Below are 11,016 nucleotides of genomic sequence, written 5' to 3'. Positions count from 1 at the left end.
GGTTCACAATTATAGTTGTTTTAGGAAACTTTGCAGTCTATAAATACTATCAGTCTAGTAGATTGTTATTTGAAGAGTTAAGTTGAAGAATTGAGTTGAGTGTTGAGAATAGGTTTGAGAGAAAATCTCATAATTGAGATTTGTGAGTTGTCGTGAGTGAAACGGCTTGATATTTGTTATTATTGACTTTTGGATTAATAAATTTTTGAGTTATTATTGTTGTATTTATTCTCCTCCTCTTTTCACGTATTTTTTACATGTGTTAAAATTGCTTCCGCTCTGCGCGCATTTTTTTTGTTTGCCAACAGGCACTTAAATATTATCGGCATATTCATAGTCACTATTAGTAGGTGGAATGTGTTGGCGTACAAAATCAAATGAAGTTTCAATTCAATTATTTAGTAATTTTATTGGACTTAAGTTTTAGTAGTTTTATTATTTAGAGATTGGTATTTTATTAGGCAATTACTTATATGGCTGTTTCTTATTTTACAAGTTTTGTGGGTTATAAATAGAGAACTTTCTATGATAGTTGTCTAATTGCTAGGGTTATTTGTTCAGAGAGTCACGAGAGGATCTAATAGTCTTATTTGAGATATTACTAAAATTGTTATTATGAGTTTTTTTTTTATACTTTTTTCCTTGTAAGTGTGAAATTTTGAATTTAGGATCTCTTACTCATAATTCCTTTTACCTTACCACCCAACTCAACCATTCTCCCTGTTGATCTTGATCCCTATCTTTTGATGTTTACAAAACAAATGGATGATACTAATATTTCTTCAAGATATACTTTCAGTTTTGAAGTTGTTTGATTCCATGAACAAGTGCAATTGAAAGGGGACTAAGTATGCTGAAGCTGTCGGACGCTCAAATAGTCAGGATCGGACGTCCGAAAGGATGAAGAACATCAAGAAGGAAACTCTGTCGGACGCTCGTAAGGAAGCATCGGACGTCCTGAAGGATCAGACGCATGCTTCGGACGCACATCAATCTCATCGGACGTCCTAAAAATTCCACGAAGATTTGATAACTCTCTGGACGACGTTCGGACACAGAAGCTCGGACGATAAAATACCATCGGACGTCCGAACGACAACTTGGCTGATTTTCGGACGATGGGATCGGACGATGATTAATCTGTCGGACGTCCGACGTCCCCAACAGCTAGTTGACTCTTCAGCTACTTTCTATCCGTTGGAAGCTTTAATGAGGCACTCTCTTGGTCCTATATAAATAGTGGTTGGTCAGACACTTCAAACAACTTTGGCACACTGAAGATACAAAAGATCTAGAGAGATTTTAGTGAGAAAATACTCCAAAAAGAATATTTGTAGTCTTAGTGGTGTGAGGTTCATTGTAAACTTTTCATTTGTGAGTGAATTTTTCATGAGTGTAGCTCTGTGAGGGTTGTCCTGAGGGATAGTAAAACGTCCTGACTTGACCGAGTGCTGCTTGGGGCAAGGAGGAGGTGAACCTTCCTTTGTACACAAGAGTGATTGTAATTCATCAACTTGAAGTAGCTTGTTTCAATTAATCTACAAGCTCAAGAGGAGTTGGATAGTTAATTGGTTTGCAATCCTTTCCTTTTATTTACTTACTATTACATTTGTGATCTTTCCATTGTTTATGTTTGTCTCATTGGTTGTTTTCGGGCCTTACAATTGGCATCAGAGCATGGTCTCCTAGAGATTAAGCTTAACCGCTTAGAGTAAAGATCATGGCAACCATAAATGTTTCTTTTTTAGAAGGGCAATCTATTGATAGACCACCTATGTTTAATGGTTCTCATTTTAGCATGTGGAAACAAAGAATGATGATTTTCTTACAATCCGTTTATATTGAATTATGGTATGTGGTAGAAGATGGTCCTTATGAAGTTAGAATAGTTGACTCTACCACTAATTTGAGTAGATTAAAGACTAGACAAGAATTGAATGAAAAAGACAAGAGATACCTTTCTTTGAATGCCAAGGCCAAGTATATATTGTACAATGCATTAGATGTAAATGAATCTAGTAGGATTAAAGGTTGTAAATCAGCTAAAGATATTTGGGATAAATTGTGTGAATTTCATGAATGTAACCAAGATATTAAAGAACAAAAGAAATCTTTACTTGTTTCTCAATATGAATTTTTCAAAATGCATCCTCTTGAAAATGTTGATAAGATGTGTACTAGATTTTGTGACATTATTCAAGATCTTAAATTGCTTGGAAAAGAATATTCTTTGGGTGAGAAAAATAAAAAGATTTTGAATGCCTTGCCAAAAGAATGGGAAAACAAAATAAATGCTATAGAAGAGGCAAAGGATTTAAATTCTATGTCCATTGAATCTCTTGTGAATTCCCTAATCTCTTATGAATTAAAGCTGAAATTCAAAGTGCAAGAGGAAGAAAATGCAAGAATGTATAAGAGAGGCATAGCTTTTAAAGCATCTCAAGTGGGGGATAACCCATCCTTCATGGGTAATGAAAACATGGAAGTGGACAATGATATAACTCCTCACATCAAATGTTTCAAGAAGATCTTCAACAAGAGAAGTTCAAGAGGAGATTGCAAAATTGCATGGGATGAATGCAATTCAAAAAGAGAAAAAGAAGAGTTGGCCCAAATGGCACTAATGGCCATTGGAGATGATGAGGTAACATCTTATAACTCTCAAGTTGAAAGTGATGAAAAAACTAATGATGATATTGAATCTTTCATTATAAAATTGCATGATAGTTTGAAACAGTCCTATACTAGAAACAAGGGGTTAAAACAGAAAATTGATTTTTTGCTTCGAGATAATGCAAATCTTTTTCAACAAAATAAAAAGTTGAAAGCTGAAAATGATTACTTCAAAAAGAGTGAGACTGCTTTACATTTTGAACTTGATAGAAAAACAAAACTTTGTGATTTGTTCAAAAAGGAACAAGGTGATTTGAAAAGAAGAATGGATGGTCTAAATGAGTTGCTTAAACACAAGAAACAAGTCTGTTTTCAAAAGAATATGTTGAATTCTATTTCCAACGAATTTGCTATCCATAGGAGAAGACAAGTAAGATTTATTAAACCTGTTCATGTAGATAACTCTTTGGTTATGTGTAATTTTTGTTGTCAAAAAGGTCACATAAAAAGTGATTGTTATGTGAGAAAGAATATGAGAAGAGGTATGAAATGCATGTGGATAGTTAGACATGATGCTAACTTTAACAAATAGGAGATTTTGTTAATCATTGCAGTGATTCTTGTTCACAATATTTTTTTGATATTTCCGATACTTTGATCTGTGTTTTCGCTGATGTTTTTGAATACTACTGAATTTGTATGGTGTCAAAAAGGGAGAGAAAAGAACTATTCTGATCTAACGATGATTTGCTAATCTCTCTGTGATATGTTGGTATGTTGGTATTGCTGAATTCTGATATCATTTCTCTGTTTTGTTTTGAATATTGGATTCTCTGTTATTATTGTTGGATTATGGTTGTTGGGTATTACTCTCATCTTATGATGACAAAAAGGGGGAGAAATGGATGCTATGTGTTAGGGGGAGTTATTCTGAAATTATAAGTTTGGTTGCAATGAGTGAGGGGGAGTCTATGCTCATATGCTCAATCTTTTTCCTTCCTTCCATCCATTGTTTTGTCATCATCAAAAAGGGGGAGAATGTTGATCTTGATCCCTATCTTTTGATGTTTACAAAACAAATGGATAATACTAATATTTTTTCAAGATATATTTTCAGTTTTGAAGTTGTTTGATTCCATGAACAAGTGCAATTGAAAGGGGACTAAGTATGCTGAAGCTGTCGGACGCTCAAATACTCAGGATCGGACGTCCGAAAGGATGAAGAACATCAAGAAGGAAACTCTGTCGGACGCTCGTAAGGAAGCATCGGACGTCCTGAAGGATCAGACGCATGCTTCGGACGCACATCAATCTCATCGGACGTCCTAAAAATTCCACGAAGATTTGATAACTCTCTGGACGACGTTCGGACACAGAAGCTCGGACGATAAAATACCATCAGACGTCCGAACGACAACTTGGCTGATTTTCGGACGATGGGATCGGACGATGATTAATCTGTCGGACGTCCGACGTCCCCAATGGCTAGTTGACTCTTCAGCTACTTTCTATCCGTTGGAAGCTTTAATGAGGCACTCTCTTGGTCCTATATAAATAGTGGTTGGTCAGACACTTCAAACAACTTTGGCACACTGAAGATACAAAAGATCTAGAGAGATTTTAGTGAGAAAATACTCCAAAAAGAATATTTGTAGTCTTAGTGGTGTGAGGTTCATTGTAAGCTTTTCATTTGTGAGTGAATTTTTCATGAGTGTAGCTCTGTGAGGGTTGTCCTGAGGGATAGTAAAACGTCCTGGCTTGACCGAGTGCTGCTTGGGGCAAGAAGGAGGTGAACCTTCCTTTGTACACAAGAGTGATTGTAATTCATCAACTTGAAGTAGCTTGTTTCAATTAATCTACAAGCTCAAGAGGAGTTGGGTAGTTAATTGGTTTGCAATCCTTTCCTTTTATTTACTTACTATTACATTTGTGATCTTTCCATTGTTTATGTTTGTCTCATTGGTTGTTTTCGGGCCTTACACTCCCTATTATGAGTTTTTTTTTTTTGGTAAGTCTTAGGATTCGAAGCCAGGGCTTCTCATTTGCATTCTCTTCTCTCCCTCCCCCCTTCCAAACCACCCAACCTCCCCTCCTCATTATGAGTTATTTATTCTCTTATCTCTAATGTATAATTTTCATATGATTATTTTATTTCTTCAATATTATATCCCTATGCATTAATATTGTTAAAACTTGTAAAGTTGAGGTTCTTTAATTGGTATCAAGAGTTAGATTACAATGTTAGTATTAGGGTTTCGCTATCAGTACTAGGGTATAAAGAGTCAGATCACAAGGTAGGTCATGGAGTGTTTAGTTGATGAAAACTGGACCATAAATGTAGTATGGGATTTTTCTAAATTCAGACCTATTAGCCTCTGCAATTTTTTCAGCAAATTATTATCCAGAATTTTAGTGGGGCAGCTGGGCTCTGTTATACCAAGAATTATCTTGCCCCAACAGACGGGGTTTGTCAAAGGCAGAAACATAACGGATAATTACTTGCTAGCTCAAGAGTTGATATCCACCATAGGCAAGAAGGCAAGAGGGGGGAATGTTGCCCTAAAACTGGATATGACTAAGGCATATGATCGGATGTCTTGGAGACATATTATTACCATGTTGCGTGCATTTGGTTTTGGAGAGCGTTTTATAGACCTGGTCTGGCGGCTTATTTCTAACATGTGGTTTTCAATTGTTGCTAATGGAACATCGCACGGATTTTTCAAATCTACCAGGGGGTTATGGCAAGGCGATCCACTATCCCCAGTGGTCGTTATTATTGGTTCGGAAATGCTGTCACGAGGGCTCAATTCTTTAGCATTGCAGCAGAATTTTGTAGGGTTTCGAGTCCCAATGAGCTATCCTGTCGTCACGCATCTAGCTTTTGCTAATGACGTGCTGATTTTTACCAATGGGTCGACTACTGCTTTAAAACAAATCATGCAGGTGCTAGAGGCGTATCAACTTTCCTCAGGACAATTGGTCAATGTTCAAAAGAGCGGATTCTTGGTTCATCCTACTTTATCCCCAGCTCGGAAAAGAGTGATTGAGAGGATTACACAATTCACTAGACAGGAGTTGCCCATTCGCTATCTTGGCTTACCTTTGTATTTGGGAAGGAGCAAGTCAGCTTACTTTGTAGAGGTATGTCAAGCGGTGGTGGTTCGAATTATGTCTTGGAAGTTAAGGTTGATATCCCCGGGAGGGAGGATAATTTTGGTAAAGCATGTGCTCGCATCCATCCTAGTTCACTTACTATCAGCTGTGGTATGTCCCGTCTCGATTTTTAATCGAATAGAGCAGGCTTGTGCGAATTTTCTATGGGGATCAACAGTGGAAGGGACAAAGTTTCACTGGATCAAATGGTCTTAGTTATGTCTTCCGGTTGAGGAGGGGGGAGTGGGTTTCAGAAAGTTACGGGATGTGTACTCGGCATTCTCTTGTAAATTGTGGTGGACTTTTCAGACTGGAAAGTCGCTTTGGACACAGTTTATGCAAGCTAAATACTACAGGGACCTTCATCCGTGCCAGGTGGAATTGCGAAGGTTTGACTCATCGACGTGGAGACGAATGTTAAACATAAGCCGACAGGTGGAGTTAGCCATGCTATGGGTGGTGAATGCGGGGTCATGTAATTTTTGGTATGACAACTGGTTGGGAAGTGGAGCTCTATGTTTGAAATCTATAGTGAACCCTACCCACTCCTTCAAGGACTTCCTCACTAATGGGGAATGGAATGGTGCTATGCTAAGGCAATATATACCGCAAGAAATCATCGCTCTAATTCTAGAACACCCAGTCCCAAGTGGAGATCGCCATGACGAGTTGGTATGGAGCCAGACGGCGTCGGGAAAATTCACGTTGGCATCGGTATTTCAGGAGGTCCGTCAAGCTCAAAATTACTCCGTCTTACACTCTCAGGTATGGCATCCTCGGATTCCGTTGAAAGTTTCATTCTTCATGATGCGTTTACTGTTGGGGAAATTGCCTTTAACTGATGTCTTGCGGAGGATTGGAGTCCAATTGGTTTCAAAGTGCTTGTGTTGCCAAGGGGGAGCGATTGAGACACTGGAACATGTGTTCGCGGAGGGACAAGTTGCAAAGGATGTCTGGAGATATTTTGGTAGGATTTGTGGGGTTACACAACTTGGCTCGTTACTACGGGCATGGCTAACGGCTTGGTGGCTGTTCTCCCCTCGGCAAGCGGTAAGATAGTTTCTCTTCTCGATTCTTCCCAGTTTTATATGTTGGCATACTTGGAAGGCTCGGAACATTGCATACTACGAAGGAAGGCAGATGTCAGTGGCGAGGATTTGTCATGCCATTTTGTTAGATGTGATAGGGGTGGTTGAGATTCAGTTTAACCAGAAGCTTGAGGTGCACACGTTTCTTCAGCTATATGAGTGGACAACTCAACAAACATCGCGATATAGTTTTCACCTGGTGTGGTGGAAGGCGAAAGAGGCGGGATTGCTAACACTAAATACGGATGGATGCTCCAAGGGAAATCCAGGAGTAAGTGGTGGTGGGGGAATACTTCACGACTCATCGGGATTGCCATTATTTGCATTCTCAACTTACTTTGGGGAAATTTCGAGTTTGCGTGCAGAGGCATTGGCCCCGGTAATGTGGTCCATTTGTGCGTTCAAAAGGGGTTTATCGATGTAAGTATTCAAGTTGATTCCCTAGTTCTCGTTGGGATTCTTCAACGCCGGCTCCAGTACCCGTGGGTGATACGACGGGAGGTAGACCCTATTTGGGGCATGATTACTGATACGGCACAAATTTCTCATTGCTACAGAGAAGCAAATAGGGTGGCGGACAGTTTGGCAAAGGTGGGTGCGTCCAGGCATAACAGGAATGTCACCATTTATGATGACTTCAATGCAATTCCAAGACAGACGCGAGGGGAAATTCGCATAAACAGGTAAGGCATGCCTTCTCTCAGGCGGAGGAAAGTAGGCTAGCCTAGGACGTTGGCTAATTCGGGATTCTTTGCAAAGAAGTGAAAAATAGATTTACTGCTTCAGATACAGAAGATGGTGCTCTCGTACCAGTTGCTTAGCTCTTCATCAATTGGGATTTCCAAACTTTCATAGAGTTACAATGTAGCATGTGCCATGTGATATTTTCCTTGAATTTGGGTTTGTTGGCAGGGAGTTTCGTCTATTTATAAGGGAAAACTCTGCCAAAATTTTCTTAAAATAAATAAAATATTTATATTATAAAAAAAAAGATTGGGTGTTAAAGACAAATATCATAGAAGAATCCATTAGAATTGTTGATTGTTGCAGGTTATCAAATTGAAACATTTGGTTGGTTTATCAGCTAGGAAGGCCAGAAAATTTGACAAAAGGGAGGAAAATTTTGTTCAGGAATTAGAATATTGAATAGTGCGAGAGTTCATATATTTTTCAAATGTGACCAATTTAATACATTAATTCCCATAAACACAAATCGAAACACACACACACACACACACACATTTATTAATTGGCTTTTAAAAGTGAAGAACTATTTTCAACAATGCAATTTAGACAGTTTTTTTTGGTGGTGTTATCACAAGTTTGTTTCCAAAAAGAGTTCGAAAGAAGAAAACTCCGTATTTTTTCAAGTAATATGTAAAACAATGACTATGTTATTTTCAGAACATTTGTCCATTGTGCTAATACCTTGAAGATTTTGGAAGAATATTTATTATGTTTTGCAAAATATTGAGTTGAAATATGCATTTAAACTAAAATTTGGTTTTTGCGGATGGGTAGTAAATTTTGAGAAAGATTTATTTGCTAATGGCATGAATGTTTTGAAGATTTTGATTCAGTTGACATTTTTTATATGCATACCCTGTTTCTAGAATTTGGGAGTGATGAATTTATTCAAGAAAAAAGATGTTTTAATCTGGTAAAGGACAAAGAGAATTTCGATTTGGTAAGAGAAGCAAAAGAAATTTTTGTTGGTTTGGATTCTGTTCAAGGTGATGAAACATTTAATTTAATTAACGTGGATTTTTTTAGAATTGAAAATTTTTTTGATGGAAGAAACTTGAGTAGTTGTATGAGAGATTTTAATAGTTGTACTAATGGGCCTTTTGAATTATTTGGCAGTGAAAATTTTAGCAAAAAAGACAATTAGATTTTGTTTTTTTGACCACTTATTTTTCTTTTTTTTTTATAGTATAAGTGAGACGATTTGAATCTAAGATCTCTCGGGGTTATATTCTATCCCTTAGAATCACCTAACCCATCCCTCCACCTTTTTTGACCACTTTTGTTGGTGACTCTTCCATGAGCAAATATGATGACTTTGGTGATTAATTATTTACAAAGCATAATGTTTGTCCATTATCATTTTTTGTAGAAAAAAATGATGATAGACAACACGATAAAGTTGCATGTCATCTATACAATGACATTATCAATAGCAATTCATATTTAAGTCAATACTGGACATCTCCACAATGATAAGTTTGACTTAAAAGCGGCAATGTTAGTACAATGAACCAAGTATAGAAGTTTTCATTAAATTATTTAGTAGTTTTTTGGGGTCAAATTTTAGTACTTTTATCATTTAGAAATTGGCTTTTTTAGGTAATTATTTGTGTGGTAATTTCTTCTTTTTTTTTTTATAGTCTTGTGGATTATAAATATGCAAATTTCTAGATTATTTGTCTAAGAGTGTCTAAGAGAATTTTCAGAAAAGTTGTTGGATCTTTGACTTAAAAGCGGCAATGTTAGTACAATGAACCAAGTATAGAAGTTTTCATTAAATTATTTAGTAGTTTTTTGGGGTCAAATTTTAGTACTTTTATCATTTAGAAATTGGCTTTTTTAGGTAATTATTTGTGTGGTAATTTCTTTTTTTTTTATAGTCTTGTGGATTATAAATATGCAAATTTCTAGATTATTTGTCTAAGAGAGTCTAAGAGAATTTTCAGAAAAGTTGTTGGATCTTTACTATGGTGTGACGTTCTTCCTTCCTTTGCTTGAGATATTAATAAAATTGCTGCAGTTATATATTTTCTTATCTCCCTATATATATATGTGTATATTATCTGAATATTTTATCCGTTCAATTCTATAATCCTGCATGTTAATATTTTTTTTTTCCAAACGTGTATGTTAATATTATTAGACCTCATAAAATTATGCTCCCGGCTTAAACTAACCTCACTCGGTAAAGCTCAACCAGTACTTGAATCGCACTCAAAACTTTATTTGGATTGAACAGGCTCAACTCAGCTCATCTTTGCCCCTTGAAAGCTCTGTCCCAATGTATGGCATTATATTTCTTTATTAATTTTTCCTTTTTTGACGAGAGATTTCGGTGTCTAACACATATATGTGATTGAACAAACACTAACACAATACGAAATTACAATTTCTAACTGTAAGACTAATTTCAACCTTGGTTCTTTTCAATATATTGAAAAAAATTCTTTTTCAGTCCGTCGCATATAAAGTAATACAAAATGATTCTTGCCATATGAAAAATATACCAATTTGGTCTGAGAACTGACTTCCGACCAAATTTCTAGCCAAAAATGCATGCCCAAGTTGCATGCTCATACTGTCAAGGGTAAAAAGAAGTGCATTCTATAGAAATTTTGCTTAAAAACACAGAATAAAAGTTGAATTCTTTCAAGGAAGCAAATGTCGAATTGTGCATGGAAGAATAACCAGGTAGCAATCCAAATTATGCATGGAAGACAAAAGAAGTGTTCAGTTGTTTTCTTTGTAGCATAATCAGCTGATGTATAAGAACAACCATATTGCTTGGTCGTCCTACAAATTTCTGCTACAATGTTGTATTGTCTACTTGTTTCAATACGGCATTTTTCATAGTATAACAAAAAGACTTTCAGATTCAAACAAGAGGTTGCTGCCAAGAAATAGATTTATATCATGTAAATGCAACAGATGTCAAAAGCACTAAAGCACTCAATCATAATTAAACAAGTATTCCACCTTGCTTAAAAGTCATAGTGACTCCTTCTCAGATTTCTGTTCTATGAAATAACATATACATAATCATCCGTTGCTTATAACTTACCAATAGGAATAATACATAATTCAAATATATTAGTGAAATAGGAAATGATGACATTAAAAAAAATTAACAGAGAAAAATTTGCGTGCTTGAAAGAATAAAAGGCATTGCATTTGTAATTATAGCACGTTCTTTTTACCATTGTTATATATCTCATAAAGCAAAAGAAAATAACGCTAAAAATATCTTTTGAGAAATCTAGAATTTTAATAATCACGAAATTAATTGGAATCTACGTTTCACAGGATGGGACAATAGCAAGAGGACGAGTGCCAACTGCCAAGTATTGCACCAGAAAGCTTTACTTGAGTGTACCATAACAGGATATAAAAACTAATATCTATACTTTTCCTT

General features: G+C 36.2%; 1 protein-coding gene across 1 annotated transcript; it reads left to right on the top strand.

The window, feature by feature from the left end:
* Nucleotides 1-4,914: 4,914 nt before the first annotated feature.
* On the top strand, nucleotides 4,915-7,725 carry LOC113768247. The gene is made up of 5 exons (XM_027312523.1): nucleotides 4,915-5,880; nucleotides 6,079-6,819; nucleotides 6,877-7,277; nucleotides 7,415-7,540; nucleotides 7,644-7,725. Exons 1-5 carry the CDS (start codon nucleotides 4,915-4,917, stop codon nucleotides 7,723-7,725), a joined length of 2,316 nt encoding a protein of 771 aa, XP_027168324.1.
* Nucleotides 7,726-11,016: the final 3,291 nt, after the last annotated feature.

Source organism: Coffea eugenioides, chromosome 1 (genome assembly GCF_003713205.1).
Source record: "Coffea eugenioides isolate CCC68of chromosome 1, Ceug_1.0, whole genome shotgun sequence".
NCBI lineage: Eukaryota > Viridiplantae > Streptophyta > Magnoliopsida > Gentianales > Rubiaceae > Coffea > Coffea eugenioides.
The sequence above is the reverse complement of the archived record's forward strand: the minus strand, read 5'-3'. Positions and strand labels throughout refer to the sequence as shown.